At 41.3% G+C, this 21,855-nt stretch overlaps 1 protein-coding gene across 1 annotated transcript; it reads left to right on the top strand.

Annotated features, from left to right (window-relative positions):
- Positions 1-4,195: 4,195 nt before the first annotated feature.
- LOC146673396 (protein NLRC3-like) lies at positions 4,196-21,546 on the top strand. Its single transcript, XM_085402077.1, has 9 exons — positions 4,196-4,333; positions 4,418-4,516; positions 7,048-7,126; positions 10,549-10,777; positions 10,945-12,751; positions 13,126-13,299; positions 15,019-15,192; positions 20,600-20,649; positions 20,825-21,546. The coding sequence occupies exons 1-9, from the start codon at positions 4,245-4,247 to the stop codon at positions 21,358-21,360; spliced, it is 3,237 nt and encodes a 1,078-aa protein (XP_085258203.1). The 5' UTR covers positions 4,196-4,244; the 3' UTR covers positions 21,361-21,546.
- The last annotated feature ends 309 nt before the right edge of the window (positions 21,547-21,855 follow it).

Here is a 21,855-nt window from a genome sequence, read left to right on the forward strand (position 1 = left end):
TTGCTTGGTGATAGGGGGTATCCATGTTTACCCTATTTGCTTACCCCTTACCCTGACCCTGAACCGGGCCCACAGCAGCGATATAATCTGGCTAATTGCAGGACAAGAGCCAGAATTGAAATGACTATCGGAATGCTTAAGGCCCGGTTCCAGTGCCTGCAAAGACTCAGGGTCACCCCAGAAAGGGCATGTGACATTATTGTGGCATGTGTGATTCTTCACAACATTGCCACAATTAGAGGAGAACACTGTCCTTCTGAACCAAACATCAGCAGTGATCCAAACCATGAACATCCTGACCCTCCCACGGACATACAAGATGGAAGAGCAGTCAGAGACACCATATGTCACAATCATTTCTTTTGACCCATCACCTCAACATGTTGAAAGAAGAATAAACAGATTTTTTGTTCAACTGGCTTTATTGGTCGCCTGTATTTCCTGTACACAAAGTATTAAAAGATGTAAACCTCATAAAGTGTCTCTGTTGCTTCCTCCTCTGTAACAGCTGTCAATGTTTCTTCATTATTTTCCTGTAGTAAAGAAATAGACAACATTGCTGTTCTACTGTAAACTCATATAATCTGTGGAGTATTACTCACAACTGCATGTTGGTCTGGCTCAACAGGAGGCTGCACCAGATGCAGTACACCATCACCATCAACTGATAGAATATGAGGTTTATACAGGTCACTTATAACTTACAAGGGACCAAATGGCAATTAACAAACATACCAAGCACCTTACACTTCATTGTCATTATGCTCTCAAAGACAACCAAGGCTGAGGGAAGGCAAAATCAGTCGGAAAATAACTTCACTACAAAATAATTCATTATGGTAAAGAGTTTATCAAATGAATGAGTAGCACTGCAAAGGTGACTGTGAAGAAAGGATGTATGCACATCATGTATTATTTTGAATTTACCCCTTATGTAGGCACTTGTGTCTTGCGGGGTTATTGACTCAGAGGATGTCCCCGCAGAGATGCCTTCGGCCACAGGGCGCCCACTGTTTTGGCTGAGGGCCAACTGCTCAGCCTCTGTGAGTGGTGGTGGTGGAGGACCCCCACCTGTTTTTCGGGCCTCCGCTTTTTTTCTGTTGGCTATAACGGGCCACATTTGAGCATACAGAGTAAGCAAATATGTACTTGTAATGTGCTCAGATAATTTCAATAAGTGCTTACAGAAAGAAAATTAATGTAGCCTCTAACTGCAATTGATTTACATGGGACAAACAGACCAAGCACTATGGCTCATAATACAATTACACCTTACCTGTTTGGACTATATTTTTATATTTCATTTTTACTTGCTGCCAGGCACGTTTGGGGCCTGTTGGGTTGCACCTGCGCTCACATCACATCACAAAATAAAATGTATAAAATAACAAATAAAATAACATATGATAAAATAACGTGTTAAATGGGTGGAAATCCCTCGATCAATGTTTAAATTAACACTCACGCATTGACTCTGTCGGCTATGTTTTGCCATGCATGCTTTTGCAGCTGTGGCTGTGTTACTTTTTTCCGCGGAATTTGCATGTTATCGGCATATGCTGCCATCAGAATTTCGGCCTCAAGCGCTGTGAAATACATTGACCGCGCCTTCTTTCCCTCCGTCTCCATGGTGACTCGCTTAATCTGTGCTCCGCTTATCAGGGCTTTATGTATCCTCGTCCGCGCGCTTCACTTGGGGTTAAAGCAACTCCGCGTTGACTGAACTAATTGTTATCAGCCTTTCTGAAACGGAATATTCCGAGTTGGACAGTTCGGGGTTACTCAACCGTGAGTGTCGTTTTTCACTCTGAGTTTTCCAAACCGGCTTCCTGAAACAGGGCCCTGAGCTTGAACCTCTGCGTTCCCGGTGTTTATATTACAGGGACAGCAGCGGGATTTGTAAATGAATATTTTCTGTAGATGTGTGTTAGATATAGATTCAATATGTCAGTCTTTAAAATACTGCGTCACAAACTGTTGGCTCCACTCCAACAGGAAGAAGTGTTACAAAACACACAAAAGTTATTGTGAAATGTCCTGTTAGTGTTCAGTTTTGTTATAAAATGGGCATTAATCTAAATCAGTCTAGCCTCTGACATACACCATAAATACAATAATGAATAAAACATGAAATATAAACTGAAACAAGCAAACTAACTGAAACTAAACTTTTTTACCATTTAAAAACACAAAGTGAAAAAGAAATACAAGTAAAAGCTAATTAGACATTAAAAAAAAAAAACTATAACTCTGCTGGCTGTGGATATGTTTCAGGTGGGGGTTTCAGCCACCACAGATGTCTTCCTTGTTTTGTCTGTTAGTGACTGAAATCATTTAAATATGCGTATGTACCTGCCACAGTGTTAATTTAAAGTTCTCACCCTCGAGGTCTTTCTATTGTACTCACTTTTGTTTCTAGCGGTCTAGGCAATAATGGCTGTGTTATACAAGCTGTACACGGAGTACTTTACATCGTATAAAGTGTCATATCTTCAATGTTGTCCCATGAAATGATATAATAAAATATTTACAAACATGTGAGGTGTGTACTCACTTTGGTGACATACTGTACATGAGGGAAAAGTTGTTAGTGGAATTTTTCATTCATGAGATTTCAGGATTTAGTAAATGTGACACGTGTCAGCTCCATGGCTGTAAACTGATTTGATCTGTTCATCAGTTGAATCCAGAGTGATTTTCCTGTCTCCATTAGTCTGTGGAGTAGGTGGAAAGGAGCTGCTGCACCACAGTAACTGCTGTCAGACTGACACATCTGTTTGACCATAGCCAGTTATAGTGTCAGCAGCTGTTGGAGGTTTAGGATCTTTATAATTACAGTGCAGGTGGGTATAGACATTAACTATAGAACTGAATTAAACCTGTTACCTTTGTTACAAATATTGCATCTGTTTCAAGAGGAAGTAGTTATGACAGCAACACAAAGGTTGCTGGATTTGATATTCAGACTGACTTAATTAGACAAAACAAAATTATTATATTAAATTACTGAAAACATGTTTGAAATAAATAACATGGATGTAGTATTTTTAAATATGTTTTAGTAAGGTTTAATATTAAAAATTAGAATCTTATTTTATGTAATAATACCAAATAAGAGTTATTGATTTCTGTTTACACAGACATGATTTAAGCCAAAGCCCAGACAACAGTCTCACTGTCTGTCCTAAGTGTTTGACCTCAGCTGTTTGTCTGATATACTCATTTCTAATTCTGTCAGTCACTCCCAATGAAAATCTTAGTCTTTAACTCTGCCACCTCCAGCTTCTGTGGAGAAGGGAGGCAGTACTGGAGAAAGACCTGTAACCCCTAAACTTAACCTCATCTTTAAATAAAAGCTACACAGTCAACGGAAAATGAAAACAAACTGCTGTTATTGTTAAAATCTGCCTCCCCCTCCTTCCTTTTCTTTGCTATCCTCAATTATCCTGAAATTACAGAATTAAATCAGAATCAGAATCAGAAAGGGTTTTATTGCCAAATGTTGAGCAGGTTTACAACATTAGGAAATTGCTGCGGTGCTTCAGTGCAAACATACTGTCATAAACGCTTAAATAGACATGAAAATACAAATAAGAATAAGAATTAAAAGTGCTAAGTAGAAGGATATATACATGAGTGCAGGTGGTGATCAGTGCCAAACATGGAATGATGCAGTGAACACAGCGTAGGGTCATGTGTTAGTGGTGGGAACAGTCATACGGTTATTGTTCATGTGTCCAACAGCAGAGGGGAAGAAACTGTTCTCGTGGCGAGAGGTTCTGGTGCGAATGGACCGGAGCCTCCTGCCTGAGGGGAGCAGGGTCCAGGGTGAGAAGGGGCAGCTGAGATCCGAGCTGCACGCCCCAGTGTCCTGGAGGTGCACAGGTCCTGCAGAGATGGGAGTCTGCAGCCAATCACCTTCTCAGCAGAGCGCACAACACGCTGCAGTCTCTGTGACTTCTTATTTTTCTTATTGTCAGTGAATGCGTCGTGTGTGCTTCATGGCTCCATCTAGTGGACTGATAGTAGAAGTAGAGCAGCTGATGGCAGCTTCCTCTGCCTCACACTGCTGTCTGACTGCATCCAGCTGACACTGAGATGAAGCAGAAAAGAAGCAGCTGATATTTGGACACCACAAATAATGGGAAGGAGGATTTCAGTTGATGTGTACATGAATGATTTGTTTCCTCTGCAGGTGAAAGTAGAAAGTGTGTGTGAGCTGATGTGGGTGTGAATTCAGCAGCATGGATCAGTGTGAGGACAGAGAGGAGGGAGTCCCTCCCTCTAAAACCACTCTGTGTGGGGAACATGAGAGCCAAACCAAAGCTCAGAGGTGAGATGACCATCTCTAACTGTCCATGACTCTTCTCCATGTCACAGCGCAGCACTCACATCACTGCTCCATCATGATTCACAGGAACCAACCTGGACCTCCACCCAGCCGTGTGTCCTTACAGAGTGACCAGTCAAAGCATGATCATATTGACTTCAAATCAGTGTGTCCTCCCCCAGAGAGGTAATTTGTGTCTAAATGTTTTTGTGACTCAGTGTTTGTGAATAAATCCTCCATCATGTTTAATGTCAGCTCAGCTCTTTTTGTGTGTGTTGGACTGTTTCCACAAACACAGCAGTCAGAGTGTAAAGAATGGATGTTGTAGGAGGTGTTTCTGTAGTGAAGTAGCTGAGTGTCTGTAGGACTCCAGCTGCTCCAGCAGGTGTCTCCTTTGTGCTTTGCTTCAAAAGGTGTAGGGAGGAACTTTCCACACTGCTGTAGAGTGAACCTCTCAGCTCCAGCCTGTCTGTGTAAGCCCTCAGTGGATTTCAAGTTACCTGATATACATTTACAGTTGTTGGGACTGAAGAAGTATAGTTGGATGACAACAAAGTGAGGGAAGGTAGTCAGAATTGAAGAGATCGAACTACTGGAAGGTAACATTGTAGAGCTTGAAGACAGCTACAAGTACCTGGGGATCCCCCAGACAAATGGGAACCATGAAGAGGCCACCAGGACAGCTGCAACCACCAAGTACCTGCAAAGGGTCAGGCAAGTCCTGAGGAGTCAACTGAGTGATATGAACAAGATACGGATTATAAACACCTATGCCCTGCTTGTGATCAGGTACCCTGCTGATGTCTGTGTGCAGAAATGCAAAAAAATAATGAAAAAGCAGCCAGCTCTGTTTAAGAAGTGGTTTGCCGTAACATTCCAGACATACAAAAAACACTGAAATCAGTGGTGCTGCTCTTGCTGTCTTTGACAAGTTCTCCAACACATTCTCACTCCCAACGCATAACATACTACGCTATTTGACAAATCGTCGGTATGTTATGCTTTTGGCCACCCAACATGTTTCTATGTTACGTGTTTGGAAAAATGAGGAAACATGAGAACTATTTGGACTGAATCTGCACATTTATTTTACTTTCTCATCATGAATCACTTTGGAAAACACTATCTAACATGATTAAGGTTAAGGTTAGAGATAAGGTTATGGTTCGGTTACGGTTAGAGCCAGAATACACGGCTGATGTGTGTTACTACCAGGAGTGTCATTCTATTGGATTCCATCCACAACCCAGCGCCTATCATAGGAACGCAGAAGGTTACCTTTTGCGTTGCCATGGGACGCCTCGGCATGTGACAAATCGTCGGTATGTTATGCTTCGGTAGTGAGAACGGTCTGAGATTTCATAGTTTTATGGCAAATTCTTTGAAAATATTGAATGCTTTTCATATTTTTTAATAGCCATTTTTTTTGTTAACAGTATTTTTACAAAACCGAAAATCACTGTTCATCTTTTATTATCAGAGTTTGGATTCATACAGTGACTGGAGTTGCATGTTGCTAGGGTGTTAACCCATTGTCAGATATCAAGAGAATATTACAATAACAAGAGAATGTTAAGATAAGAGAAATGACATGATGGCTTTCTGTCAGATATGATATCATCAGAGTGCCAGGCATTACCAAATTGGAATTAGAGCAGGGCGATATGACCAAAAATATTTATCACGATATACATTTGAAAATTTGCGATACCGATATAACTGACGATATAATTGACACAAGACAAAATACTTTACAACTCCACAACTTTATTAGTGCAAAAAAAGCCAATTTATTTTCACTTAAACGAGCAGCTGTTTTTTTATGTGCATTAAAGTTATATAAAAATTAACAGTACAAATGCAAATTCCTTGCTGACAGTTTAACCAAAAGGCATTTCCAGTGGAAATTGGCCGACATGTCCTCAGCATAACCATGTATAATATCCACAAAACTTACAAAGAGGTTATACACACACAATACGGTAATATTATGTTGAAGCACAGTACGTATCACTCCGCGAGGCTCCTGCTTACGATAGCCGAAATGCTTCGACAATCCATTAAGCGGTGCAGGTTTGTAGCTTAGCAAAGTAGTACTAAAACATTTGACAGATTTTCAAGCGCCGTGTACGACATAAAATCGTTTTGAGGTCAGTAAACACAACCAGAATTCATACATAAGGCACACGAGATTATAAGGGGTACTGTCGATTTTAAGAAAAATCAAAGGATTGATTTTAAGTGTGCCGTATTTTCCAAAAAACACGGTCATAATGACGGCCCGCTAGCATGCTCTACCAAAAATTGTGCTTTGTTGTGTATCTGACGGACGAACGCTAAACCAGTTCCACACCACTGAAGCTGCAGCATTTTTACAAACCAATTCTGATTCATCCATTTCATTCAACGATCTACTTTCACCCTTCTCATTCTCTGTTGCCACCATGCTTTTTCCGCCATGTGCGTATGAAAAAAAAAAAGGCACTGCGCATGCGCGTTTTGCCCATATTCTATCGCGATATTTCATTTTCTTATCGTTGCCCAACATTATACTGGTATTACCGTGAACGGTATGATTTGGCCCAGCCCTAATTGGAATGTTTTTTCTTTATGTTTTTTTTTAATGTATTTTATTTTTTTAGTTCACAGGACCAGCAGGTTGCATTTTAATTTATAATGTCATGTTATTATTCTGACTCTTTATGATATCTCCACAGAGTGGACCAGCAGAGCTCAAAGGTTCCCAGTGGTCAGTCTACCCAGCAGCATCAAACAGACCTGGACTCTATATTTATGGTCTGTACTTGTACAACAACTATTTTTACATCTATTCTGTTCACAGTCATCTCCATGCTGGGTTCTGGCTCAGAAGGTAGAGCGAGCTTTCCTTTGAAGAGAATGTTGTGGTCAGATTTCTGCCTCCACTAAACTGCAAATACATCGGCAAATATCAAGTATGTCTCAGTATTTTAGAAAAAAAAAAAAAGCCTACACTTTTGGAGCTCAGCAGGCCAAAATTAATGAATGCAATAAAATAACATTTTATTTAAAAGCGCCTTTCAATCAATCGAGTAAGCCTTACAAGCAATTAAATAAACCAATCACAGTATCGCTAATAACACTTGAAAGAGAACATACTACATAACATTAAATAATAAATCAATCAGAAAAGAATCAGAATCAGAAAAGGCAAGTTTAAAAAGACGTGTTTTAAGGCAACTTCAGTGCGAAAACTAATGTTGTGAATGTGGTGTGGGAGTAAGTTCCAGTGGACACTCAGCCGAAAGCACTTAAGGGTAATATGAGCAGATGGAAAAAATAACAGTAACCAAAGAGGATGATCTTTGAGAACGGGAAGGAGTGGTGATATGAGGAAGATCAGATATGGAGGTGTGACTTTATGGAGAGACTTTGAAGTAAGAAGCTGAATCTAAAATCAGTGTGATTTTTCACAGGAAGCCAGTGAAGTGGTTGAAGGACAGCACTAATGGGTTCTATTAATGACAGAAGCAGCTGTATTTTGCACCAGCTGAAGTCTATCAAACAAATGTCTCTATAATCTAGAAAGGATAAACTATAATAATCCATTGGGAATACAACCAGAGCTAGTATAAGAACAGTAGTATTGTCGACTGCGGGGAATGATAAATAATATTTTGTATGTGGAAATATGATGATGAAGTAATAATATTAATATTTAGTATTTCAAAGTTAAGGGTGCATTGGGAACATCTAGGCTCCTCAGGTCTGAATAACAATTTAATGTCATGCAGTGTACTCTATGGATTACGTAGAGCCAGCTGCTGAGGGATCATAAAAATTATAGTTTGACTATAGCAGTGGTTTCCAAACTGTTTTTGCTAGGACCCCCCCTCCCCCACCCCCACAAACACCTCCTTCAATCACACACACACACATTTTGTTTTCAAACTCCATTGCAGTTTATTCCACACTTCAAACCTTTTGTAAACTGTTAGGTCTGCACTTTGCAGGCCCCGCTGGTTTAGAGACTTATTCCCGTGAACAAAGCAAGACAGAGCTCAATCCATTTTAACTTGCAGAGGGAGCTGATAGGACCAGGGTCTTGGAGCTGCAAGCTCCTCACCTAATCCCAGACAACTCCAAAGAGCCAGCCTCCCCTGCAGCCTTTTATTAACTCAGTGGTCACACAAACATCTCATTAATCATGCAACAGATAAAACACTCACATGTGAACATGTGTCATGTGTGTCTGTAATAGGGATGGGTACCGGTGTCGTTCTGACATAAACGGTAGTAACCAGACCGAAAAGCAGCGCACATTTCGGTGCTTTATTTCGGTGCTTTTTTTTCCTGAGCTGTGATACACTTCTAGCCAATAATTTTACGTTTCCGAGGATAGTAGGCGGGGCCAGGTACGTGCGTTCTTTTAGAGCAGAGCTACAGATTAAAAATGTCCAAGGCGAAGAGGTCAAAAGTCTGGCTGTACTTCACAGCAAAAGATGCAAACTCAGCAGCCTGCAACAAGTGCTTTAAGCTGATACTGTGATACTGTCAAAGGAGGTAACACCTCAAATCCGATGAAACACCTGGCGACGCATAGCGTTTTTTAAAAGCCCAGAAATGCGCCGTATTTGATAGCTTGCTGCGAGACCTCACACCGAGCACATCTACTGCGGGTGTGGTGCCTGTTATCGGACCGGAGTTAGCAATATCCCCCAAAAACACGAAGAGGAGAGTCCTGGCCCCTAGCCCTGCCAGTGTAGCAGAAATGATGAGGATGATGATGGCAGCAGCAGCCGTTCTTCTCTGCGTGAGTAGCTAATTTACTTTGAGTAGGCTAACCACGTTATTACATTAATGCATGTAAGGTGAACTACATCATCATAGCTACATGCGGCTGTCTTCTTGTTTGATGACAGATACTCCCTTCACCCTGGCCAAAAAGGCTAAAATGACCAAAGAAAAAGTGGAAAACAGTTAAACATGAGAGGTTTTTGGACAAAGTTTGTGTTTTTTTCCCATTGATTAAGCACTGCTTCCAGCCAAGAGTGATACCATATATGCCCCATAGCTGCAGAAAAGGCTAACATTGTTATCTTTTTACAAAAAACCAGCTGAACATGAGAGGTTTTTGGACCAATTTTGTGTTCTCCAGTCTTTAAGCACCGGTTTGAGCACCGTTTGAGCACCGGCACCGTTTCAAAAGTACCGATTTGGCACCGGTATCGGATAAAACCTAAACGATACCCATCCCTAGTCTGTAACAGAGAAAATCTGATGTGTGTGTGTCTATGAGGATGTGATGTGATCAGTGATATGTGTATGTGTGTCTGTGTAGACTGCTATCAATACATTTTTCAAATAATGTCGCCAATTACACGCGGAAGTAGTGACGTTTTAGTTTTGTGAAAAAGTGAAAAACGAGTGTCATTACATAACCATTCATTTTGAGGGTTGCAACAGAAATTTATATATTTATTGTTCTCACGTGGTATCGGACTGTATTATTTTAACAAACAAAGGACATTTTGCCTGATAATTATTTTTATCCTCCAAAAACTTTACTGTAAAGAGCTAAAACCTCCAAAGTTTCAGGGGAAGTTAGTCGTTATAAAAAGCGGTTGTGAACTAAAAATCAAGCATGTGGGATACTGTTTGTCTGTGATTTGGACAGCCCAGCGTGTGCTCCCGACACAGGGGAAACAAATTCTTTCGGGGATACCTAGCTTGGCACGGCAGCTACTGTTCTAGTCTTTGGTTTGGAAGAATATTTGATGCTGCTTCAACCTCTGCTTTGCATTTGTGTGGAAGCCCCATCAAAAAAAAAAGCTGTCCATTATGGTACCAGTATCCAAGCATTCTTTTTATTTTTTATTTGTCATACCGCGCCCACCCTGCAATGTCTCTGCACCCCCCCCCCCCCCCCCCCCCCCCTCTCAAGGGGGCATGCCCCCACTTTGGGAACAGAATAGTCTGTTCCTATGAACAACATGAGTAATAACCTTTAGTGACAACATTTAGATTTTAAGAGTAATAGAAAGAGATAGATATGTGGAAAATATTCTGAAAAAATGTGGATTTTATTTTTCCCCCTTCTTTTAGAGAGCCAAGGTTTGAATTTCACTGAGGGATAGTGTATTTAAACTGATTCCCAGAAAAATACCTCATTGTATATTCTTCTTTTCTCTCCTGTGTAAGAAAAGTGTTTGGGTCATTCATAAAATATTCTGTTCCAGATACTGGAGGACAAAATCATCACTTTTGTGAAGAACGAGCTGAAGAAGATCCAGACAGACCTGAGTCCAGATGACCTACAATGTTTTAAGAGTCAATGTGATTATGAGGATGTATTACAGAGTGTGGATGAAGAACAGAGGAAGAGCAGCAGAGAAGCATTTGTCACCATTACAGTGGACTTCCTGAAGAGAATGAAGCAGAATACGGTTGCTGAGCGTTTGCTGAGAAGTGAGAATTACTCTCTAAATATTTACGTTGCTAAAAAGTTCAACAATGTCTGAAGAAATAGACAAAAATAGATTTTAAATATGCGCACTTCATAACTCCTTCATTGTGTGTGTGTGTGTGTGTGTGTGTGTGTGTGTGTGTGTGTGTGTGTGTACTGGGTCACTCAGGAACCTTCACTAGGAACTTACGGTGGCAACAGCATGAATTTAAATCTGCACTGAAGAAGAAGTTCCAGTGTGTGTTTGAGGGGATCGCTAAAGCAGGAAACCCAACCCTCCTGAATCAGATCTACACAGAGCTCTACATCACAGAGGGAGGGACAGCAAAGGTCAATGATGAACATGAGGTCAGACAGATTGAAACAGCATCCATTAAAACAGACAGTCTAGAAGCAATAATCACACAAGAAGACATCTTTAAAGCCTCACCTGGAAGAGATGAACCAGTCAGAACAGTGGTGACAAAGGGAGTGGCTGGCATTGGGAAAACAGTCTTAACACGGAAATACACCCTCGACTGGGCTGAAGACAAAGCCAACCAGGACATCCAGTTCATATTTCCATTCACTTTCAGAGAGCTGAATGTGGTGAAAGAGGTAAAGTTCAGCTTGGTGGAACTTGTTCATCATTTCTTTACTGAAACCAAAGAAGCAGGAATCTGCAGCTTTGAAGACTTCCAGGTTCTGTTCATCTTTGATGGTCTGGATGAGTGCCGACTTCCTCTGGACTTCCACAAAACTACAATCCTAACTGACCCTAGAAAGTCCAGCTCAGTGGATGTGCTGCTGATAAACCTCATCAGGGGGAACCTGCTTCCCTCTGCTCGTCTTTGGATAACCACACGACCTGCAGCAGCCAATCAGATTCCTATTGACTGTGTCAGCATGGTGACAGAAGTCAGAGGGTTCACTGACCCACAGAAGGAGGAGTACTTCAGGAAGAGATTTAGAGATAAGAAGCAGATCAGCACCATCATCTCCCACATCAAGACATCACGAAGCCTCCACATCATGTGCCACATCCCAGTCTTCTGCTGGATCACTGCTACAGTTCTGGAGGATGTGCTGAAAACCAGAGAGGAGGGACAGCTGCCCAAGACCCTGACTGAGATGTACATCCACTTCTTGGTGGTTCAGGCCAAAGTGAAGAAGGTCAAGTATGATGGAGGAGCTGAGACAGATCCACACTGGAGTCCAGAGAGCAGGAAGATGATTGAGTCCTTGGGAAAACTGGCTTTTGATCATCTGCAGAAAGGAAACCTGATCTTCTATGAATCAGACCTGACAGAGTATGGCATCGATATCAGAGCAACCTCAGTGTACTCAGGAGTGTTCACACAGATCTTTAAAGAGGAGAGAGTACTGTACCAAGACAAGGTGTTCTGCTTCATCCATCTGAGTGTTCAGGAGTTTCTGGCTGCTCTTCATGTCCATCTGACCTTCATCAACTCTGGACTCAATCTGCTGGAAGAAGAACAAACAACATCCCAGAAGTCTGAAATAAGAGAATCTGCAGGGAAACACTTCTACCAGAGTGCTGTGAACAAGGCCTTACAGAGTCCAAATGGACACCTGGACTTGTTCCTCCGCTTCCTCCTGGGTCTTTCACTGCAGACCAATCAGATTCTCCTACAAGGCCTGCTGACCCAGACAGGAAGTAGCTCCCAGGCCAATCAGGAAACAGTCCAGTACATCAAGGAGAAGCTCAGTGAGAATCTGTCTGCAGAGAAAAGCATCAATCTGTTCCACTGTCTGAATGAACTGAATGATTGTTCTCTAGTGGAGGAGATCCAACAGTCCCTGAGTTCAGGAAGTCTCTCCACAGATAAACTGTCTCCTGCTCAGTGGTCAGCTCTGGTCTTCATCTTACTGTCATCACAAAAAGATCTGGATGTGTTTGACCTGAAGAAATACTCCGCTTCAGAGAAGGCTCTTTTGAGGCTGCTGCCAGTGGTCAAAGCCTCCAACAAAGCTCTGTAAGTAAACATCTATGCACATTTTTGTTGATGAAATATTTCTGCAATATACAGTTTATAGCAGCAGGAAGTCTTAGCATCTCTAAAAAGTTTGTGGATGTAACCATTATCAAAGTCGACACAGAGCTTTTCTTTTACTCTCCAAAAACTAATATAAATATAAAGACAATAATAAAAATTCTTGGAAGAAGCTAAAGCAGTTTGTTTCCAACAAAGGATGAATGCATCAGGGTACAATATGCGAGAATTAATTGTGATAATGAATTACAAGTTGTATGCTTATTTATGAAGTGGTCATGGAATTGTTTGTTTTTTGTTTGTGGTAAGTTGAAAATAAGTCATTTAATTTGATCACAAATATTACTGATTTTCAGACTGTCTAGTTGTAACCTCTCAGAGAAAAGCTGTGAAGCTCTGTGCTCAGTTCTCAGCTGCCAGTCTTCGAGTCTCAGAGAACTGGACCTGAGTAACAATGACCTGAAAGACTCGGGAATAAAGCTGTTGTCTGATGGATTGAAGAGTCCAAACTGTACCCTGGAAACTATCAGGTGAGGTTTATTTTTTTGTTATTCATTTATGAATGTATTATCTATGACACGTATAGCTTAGTAGTTTGAGTGGCCGCCCCATGATTAGAAGGTGGGGGGTTCAAATCCACCAAACAGCTACCCTGAGGTACCCTCGAGCAAGGTACCGTGTCTACACACTGCTCCCCAGGTGCTGGATTAGTAGCTGCCCATTGCATCAATGAGTGAATGGGTTAAATGCAGAGGACAAAATATCTAATACGTGGGAGTATAAGGGGGTTGGTAATAAAATATTTATAATCTGGATTATACTATTGCTCAAAGAAAATATTGTTTAATTCTAGATTGACATTTTATTCATATTCAGGTGTATTAGTCTCTGAATTATTTTTTGTATTTGTTCATTTTCATATCATTGTTAAAATAATAATTGAGCATTAACCTGTGTGTATAACATGCTTTTTAAGCAATGGTCTTTTGAGACATTTCAGGTATTTTGGATTCATAACATATCAGTTTCTTTTCATTGGTAAAAAGTGTTTCATACAGAATTACAGTGAATGTACTTAAAACCTTTTATTTACAGCAGCATGGGCACAGTGGTTAGCGGGTCCTGAGATCAATTCCACCACCTCACCGGGTCCTTTCTGTGTGGAGTTTGAATGTTCTGCCTGTGCTTCCATTGTTCTTTCCGGGTACTACGGGCTTCATCCCACAGTCCAAAGACATGCAGTTAGTGGGGTTAATTGGTCATTCTAAATGGGCCACAGGTGTGAATTTTGAGTGCAAATGGTTGTTTGTCTCTATGTGTAAGCCCTGAGATAGACCTGTCAAGGGTGTACCCTGCCCTATGGCAGTGACCCTGAAAAGGATAAGCGGAAGCAAATGGACCTTTTATTTAACGGGAAGTCCAAGTCTAAAAGTTAAACATGGGACATCACCAGTGACTCAAAAGTCATGCAATAAACCTAGAAAAATGAAAGGAAGGTACACTATGACATTACAGCAAAGGCTAAAAGGAAGTCCCTAGCATAGTTTCCCCAAATTATACTTTTATCTTCTCCAATATTTCAAAACTATTTAATTCCATCAACAAAACTTTCCAGTTTGGTTCATTTTCTGTATTCTGTAGCTATTTACAGAATATGTATATATATATTGGAGTTTGATTTATTCATGTTAACCCTTATTCCCTGATGAAATTGTTTGTTTTAGGCAGAATACATGATGAGAATTTTAAACATTTCCGCATCCATCCTTTTTGACTTTCTTAAATTAAAATAAATAAATAAATAAATAATACAAAAAATAACTTTGGAAAACTAAACAAACAAAATAAATTAATAAATAGAATGGAATAGAATGGGTTTACTGTCACTATACAGTTGTACAATGAGATACGGAGCATCTATGTAAAATGCCAATTGTGTGAACTGCAAACTTTCTCGCTCTCAGTTTAGCTTCTATACCTCCTTTCAGCAGATACTTCTTCAGCTGTTTTTGGAAGACGATTTCCACTACACAGCATTCACACTGTATTTTTGCAGGAAATGTAACTTTTCTAGTTGCAAATTAAAAATTAATTACATTAAATTAATCTACATGTGCTTTTCTCTTTAATTACCTGCAAATTTAATTTTTAATATGCCATTAGCAGTATGTACTAGCCCCCCTCCCCCCATGTGCCTGCTACCAGCAGCATTCACAGCTGGATTTATTTCCGTTTTTTTGTGCCTGCAGTCTGTCAGGCTGTCTGATCACAGAGGAAGGCTGTACTTATATGGCCTCAGCTCTGAGCTCCAACCCCTCCCATCTGAGAGAGCTGGACCTGAGCTACAATCATCCAGGACACTCAGGAATGAGGTTGCTGTTGGCTGGACAGAAGGATCCACGCTGGAGACTGGCTTCTCTCAGGTATGGAGAGAATGTCTGATAGAGGAGGACGAGCTGGAAATATTTCCTTTCTATATTGAGGACAAAATTATTTTGAGTGAACAAAAGTTTAATTGGCCTTGAGGCGACTGTTGTTGTGATTTGGCGCTACGTAAATAAAATTGAATTGAATTGAACTGAATTGAATTGAGGGGACAAAATTCATTTCTGCGTGCAAGAAATGTATTTCAGTGTTTGCGATTATCCATATACACACACAATAACAGCCCCCCTTGCTGAGTTGTTGGCATTTGCTCTTGCTCAGATCTCTGCTTTGTGTGCTCACAGACATCTGCAGACCTAAACTTTTAAGATATTTTCAGGCGAGAATGTTGCTGTGTAAACTTCAAATATCTGCTCGATTTATCAACACATCACATATATGCAAAAGTACTCTAACGTTTTCGGAGATGCCTGTTACCCACCAGCTGACCCCAGTCAGCTATACCCCAGCTCCAGGTACCATCACCCCCAGAGGGGCAATCTGCCCCAAGACCCAGGAGATATTACCCTTTACCCTGGGGTGGGGACAATCAGACCATCCCCGGTCCTGCAGCAGCAGGGAGGCCCAGCATCCCAGACCCCAACTAGATGGCCCAACCTCCTGCCGGTGCCCCGGCCCCAAAGGCGAAAAGAGAACAGGGGTGTGGAGACCCCCATGCCTTTCTCTTTCCACTCATGTGTGGTGAAAATGTGCTGCTCAGTGCTTTTCTACTGTGCATTTTAACCCTCTGGTGTCGCCGGATGCGCCGGCGTGTCAAACTCAGATGACCAATTTAAGACGACACAGCTACAGTAAGTCAGAGTCTCCATTTCAACTTGGGTCGAAAGTGCAGACTTCAAACTATATACCAGTTTTTGAATTATGTCGATGGGCCACCTAAAACCAGAGTTATGATTAAAAAATACACGCGATGTTGTTTTCTGAACAAAACAGTGGTGTTTACAGCGGGAAGAACGGTAAAAACTGCGTTTTTTACAGACAGTGCTAGCAAACACTGCACTTGCGAGTGAAAAAAGAAAAAGAAAATACACCCCTTCCCTATTGGTGTTAGAGTTTACCATGTCAGCCAATCAAAAAAAATGATATGGCAACATGTGACATTTGGTTGTTTAGGGAGAAGGGGAAGTTTTTAGGAGTGACACCCTAAAAACGAGTGACGGAAAGTGGGCGAGCGAAAGACAGAGTGAGAGCGAGTTTTCATATGTGAGACATTAGTGACGTTTAGCATGTTTGGAGGCTGTAGTTAGTGTGTTGTGTAGTTATTGTTTTGTATTGTGTCAGTTAGACTGCTTAGAATTTCACATTTTCTCCAAATAAAGCCGTCAAAGGCGTGTAAACGCTGTTCCCACATGGAAAACTGGACTCATGCACCTCCTGCTGTCAGACCTGCAGGGTTTAGGCCTGTGCTGTTCTCCTCTGTCTTATACTGAACACAAACTACATTTTTTGGACTGGCACAAATGATTTGTGTGCCTTCTTATTTGATGCAGAACACCTGCTTGTTCTGTAAATAGATTTAAATGGTTATATAAAAAAAACGCCTGAGGCCTTGGCTGCATTTTTAGGTAAATAGTACCATATAACTTTGTTGTTTGCAAAACTTGTGCATAATTTTTAGAAATGTACAATTTCTATTTGCATTTCAAGTTATGAAAATGATTCGTTAAACATGTTTATGGGTTTTACAGTAAGAAATAGAACTTTTTTCTACTCGGGTTTTGAATTTTTTGTCTGAATTTAGATCAACTGTGCTAATATAGTATACCAAAATGAAAAAATGACTCGAATTTCAGATATTTGAGGTTGTGCTGAAAATAATGATACCAAACAAGGCAAGAAAAACCTATTTTAAAGGTGAAATATAGAGGTAAAATCAAAAGTAGTCAAAAACAGCCAATTATACCCGGGACCCCAGCCCTTTAAAACCGGTCAGAGCGGGCACGCTCTGTTTTGCGTAACTATTTTTAAATCCTGGTAGCACTTCAACCACGTGAGCTAGCGCAATAATTTTTTTTGAATATGAAAGCGGAGGAGTTGTACTTACATCTTATGCCATCAGCTTGCCCTAGTTCACAGTTTCCTTCCACATATAGCTTTGCAAAAATTGCATAAAAAGCGCTTGCAGTAACAAAAACATAATATTCCAGAAACAGGCTTTGCCGATCCGATCAGCTGTTCGTAACACTTCCTACGTTGGACTAGACGTCAGCGTGAACTATCGCATGTCCGCCATTACCTGCCCGAAACCGGAAGTGACGGTCATTTTCACGGAAATGTAGGGTTTTTTAACTTCAGGGCCTCATGAGCCTATACTGGTGTTTTTAAAAGTTATCTGTGACTTTATGACTTTCTGTATCATTTCTGGGATGCTTAGAACTCATATTGCACTGCTGGAAATAGTTTATTTTGATGCATATGCCATTTTTTTTGCAAATTTGCATTACAATATTTATTTTCATTTTTTTCTGCAGTATGTAAAATTGGTGTATTTCAAAAATAAAACTATGAAAGCACTCAAAATAAATTTCTTGTGGTGGGAAACTACTTTGTGCAACTTTTCTGTATTTACAGTTTTGAGGGATAAGCCTCTTAAATTTCTCTAACTAGAAATATATGTTAAAAAAACAAAAACGATTTTTAAATTTTTTTTGTAGTTTATTGCACTTTTTTGCAATTTAAGTAGTTAGTATGCACTTAATGCATACATACTATTAAAATTTGGGTTATAATGGTTGTATTGATGTATAGCAACTTGAAATGCTCCCAAAAATGGCACTACAGCATGTAAAAATATAATATAAGCTCTGGCGGACTTGGTTCTATGGTAGGTCTTAAAGGGTTAAATGACAGTGGTTTTACAGCATTTACAATTTACAGGTTATTAAAAAATTTACAGATTTAACTTTTTACAGATTTACAGTAAAAATGTGCAAATTGCAGTAAGAGATTATAAATTATAGGAAGTGTGCATGAAGAAAAACCAGAGTGAGTGTGGTTATCTGATGTGTGTGAGAGTCCAGTCCTATAGTGATGTGATGTGTGTGGGAGAGTCCAGTCCTACACCTGGTTCAGGGCCCGAATAGCCTGGGGAAAGAAGCTCCTCCTCATTCTCTCTATTTTGGCCTTAAGGGAGCGGAAGCGCTTCCCAGACCTCAACAGTGAGAAGAGTCCATTGTTGGGATGGGAGAGGTCCATCATAATCTTCCTAGCTTTGGTCTTGCACCGCTTGGTGTAGATGGACAGCAGGTCAGGGAGCTCTGATTGAATGATGTGTTTGGCCGAGCGCACCACTCTTTGCACATCTCGTCTGTCCTGCTTGGTGCTGTTCCCAAACCAGGTACAGATGTTTCCCGTCAGGACGCTCTTGATAGTGCAGGAGTAAAAGTTGAGCACCCTCAGTGGCAGATGGAAGTCTCTAAGTCTTCTGAGGAAGAAGAGACGCTGACGGGCTCTCTTAACCAGGGTGTTGATGTGACAGGACCTTGACAGGTTCTGAGTGATCTGGACACCCAGGTATCGGAAACTGTCCACTCTCTCCACTGGCGTGGCGCTGATGGTGAGGGGCTTGTAATTCCTCGCCTGCTTTGTAGTGAAGTCCACGATCAGCTCCTTAGTCTTACTGACGTTTAGGAGGAGGTTATTCTCCTGGCACCAGGTCTCCAGGTTCCTAATCTCCTCCAGGTAGGCCGTCTCGATGTTGTCGGAGATCAGGCCCACAACAACAGTGTCGTCAGCAAACTTGACAATGGAGGTGGTGTCTGATGTGGCTACACAGTCATAAGTGTACAGTGAGTACAGCAGGGGGCTTAAAACACAGCCCTGAGGCACTCCAGTGCTGAGTGAGATGGAGGGGGAGACTTGTTTTCCCACCCTCACTGATTGGGGTCTGTCTGTGAGGAAGTTGAGGATCCACTGACACAGTGATGAGCTGAGTCCTAGATCCGTCAACTTGGTGAAAAGCTTAGAGGGAATTATTGTGTTGAATGCTGAACTGTAGTCCACGAACAGCATCCTAACATAATTCCCTCTGCCAGTGTCCAGGTGACTCAGGGATGTGTGGAGCAGGTGAGATATGGCATCGTCTGTGGAACGATTAGTCCGGTAAGCAAACTGAAGTGAGTCGATGGTGGCAGGAAGTGAAGAAGTGATGTGATCTCTCATCAGTCTTTCAAAACACTTCATCACAATTGAAGTCAGTGCTACTGGACGGTAGTCATTGTGGCAAGCGGGCTGTTGTTTCTTTGGAACAGGAACAATAATGGACTGTTTGAAGCACGTGGGAACCACAGCTTGGGCCAGGGAGAGGTTGAAGATCTCTGTGAACACCGGTGCTAGCTGGTCAACGCAGGCTCTCAGGACCCAGCCAGGGATTGCATCTGGTCCTGCTGCCTTCCTGGTGTTCACCCTCCTGAAGGTGTTCCTCCCGGCATGCTCTGTGATGATGAATGCATTGTCTTCACTGGTGCACTCCGAGCGCGCGCAGCCGTTTGTTGTTTTAATTGCTGCGGCTTCGAAGCGAGCATAAAACTGCAGCCTTGTATAGGTCCATATTACCAGAGACGAGCCCTTCATTGTAGGCAGCGCTGCGTGATCTCAGAGCGTTGCGGATGTTTTTATCCACTCACGGCTTCTGGTTGGGAAATGTTCGGATTATAGATCTTTCTCCTGTGTTGTCCGCTAGTTTCCCGATAAATCCCCCAACCGCTTCCGTAAACATGTTGATGTCATTAGAGCTACGCCGAAACATGTCCCAGTCTGCGTCATCCAGTCCGTCCTGCAGCGCGGTCACTGATTGGTCCGTCCAGCGAGCGACCTTCCTCCTGATTGGTGGTTGCTGCTTTAGCCTTTGTTTGTAAACAGGCGGCATGACCCGATTTTCCAAATGCCATCTTAGTGAAGTGTTTGTTGATGTGTGAGAGCCCCATGTAGCTCACATAAGGCAGTGTGTCGGAATAAGTCGGAATATAAACAGTGCAGGCAATGACCGCAGTGAATTCCCGAGAGAGATAGAAAGGGCGACATTTAACGATGTTATGTGTAACGTAAAGTGCTAAGTTTTGCATTTTTCTTTTAGCATTTTAGCAACTTTCACAAATATTTGCAATGGCAGGGAGGTGTCCTTTCCAGCTAAACAGAAGAGGAATATAAAAATAATGAAGGTCACAGTTTGAATCAGTCATATTTCATTCAATACAGTGTGTACTGACAGATCCAGGATTAGTCCAAATCATCAGCAGTTTGATCTACTTATGGATTGAAGTGTATTTGTGAAAATGTTGGACTGTTCCTTTATCAGTGTCTAATAGTTTGTGTATGAGTTTGTGTAATGTCTATGTGTGCATGCTGAAAGAGACTGTGCTGGTCTGACCCTCCTCCTCCTTTCAGGGTGGAGCCTGCTGGAGACCGATGGTTGAGACATGGAGGTCTGAGGAAGTGTAAGTGTGTTTTTAATGTGATTCATGAAAAGAAAGCGGCACACATTCAACCACCTTCAAACTGTCACATCGCTCATTTACATCTCTGATGTCAGGAGTCATCATCAAAGTGTCAATCAATGAACAGATGATGGATCAATAACTGCAGGTCGATTGTGTTTGTTCTCTCCATCAGATTCCTGTCAACTCACAATCGACACAAACACAGTGAACACAAACCTCCAACTGTCTGACAACAACAGGAAGGTGACACATGTGGAGGAGGTTCAGTCATATCCGGATCATCCAGACAGATTTGATCACTGGAGACAGCTGCTGTGTAAAAATGGTCTGACTGGTCGCTGTTATTGGGAGGTCGAGTGGAGAGGAGACGTTAATATATCAGTGAGTTACAGTAGCATCAAAAGGAAAGGAGGCAGTAATGACTGTATGTTTGGACAAAATGATAAATCCTGGAGGTTGTACTGCACTAATGATGGTCCTGTTTGTGTCTGCCACAATACCGAATTCGCGTCCACCCCCATCTCCTCCTCCTCCTCCTCTGTCTCTAACAGAGTAGCAGTGTATGTGGACTCTCCTGCTGGCACTTTGTCCTTTTACAGAGTCTCCTCTGACACTTTGATCCACCTCCACACCTTCAACACCACATTCACTGAAACTCTTTTTCCTGGTTTTTATATCCGTCCTGGTTCCTCGGTGTGTCTGCGCTGAGTTGAGTGTAAATAATGTCCTCCTGTTAAAGAAATACTCTGACTCCAGCCAAACAAAGAGAGAACAGCTGCTAAAACAGCTTTTACATTTCTCACAACAAAAGTTCCTTTATTAAACATTTTAAGATGCCTGCATTTCACTCACACTCTTATTTCAGTTCAGTTTATTTTTATTTCAAACATTTCAAACATGTGCCTTCACAATCATTACAAAATATCATTCCATTATTTGTTTGAAAAGGAGTTGGCAGAAGTATTTACTTATTTGTCCCTACCCCCTCAAGTTTTACCTCTCATTCATTTAATTATTGTTTTTTTAGTCTTAAATTAAACAAACAACATATGAAACAAAAGTAAAGCAAAGCAAAACAAAACATACATAAATCAAAAACAAGAAATTAGCAAGCCCCACCACAGTATAGTTTCTTTCACATGAAAAATACAGAAGGTGTATATTTGCAGATACACAAGTTATGGAAAAACAAACAAACCAAAG

Source organism: Rhamphochromis longiceps, linkage group LG3, assembly GCF_057381845.1.
Source record: "Rhamphochromis longiceps isolate RC_006_pf linkage group LG3, R_longiceps_female_GT1.1, whole genome shotgun sequence".
In the NCBI taxonomy this organism is placed as follows: domain Eukaryota; kingdom Metazoa; phylum Chordata; class Actinopteri; order Cichliformes; family Cichlidae; genus Rhamphochromis; species Rhamphochromis longiceps.

Bases quoted from the DNA above. Each gene is read 5' to 3' on its own strand.
- LOC146673396 (XM_085402077.1), top strand. From the start codon at position 4,245: ATGGATCAGTGTGAGGACAGAGAGGAGGGAGTCCCTCCCTCTAAAACC. The intron at 10,778-10,944 runs GTGAGAATTACT...TGGGTCACTCAG, and splicing joins TGCTGAGCGTTTGCTGAGAA to GAACCTTCACTAGGAACTTA. The intron at 13,300-15,018 runs GTGAGGTTTATT...TTGTGCCTGCAG, and splicing joins TGTACCCTGGAAACTATCAG to TCTGTCAGGCTGTCTGATCA.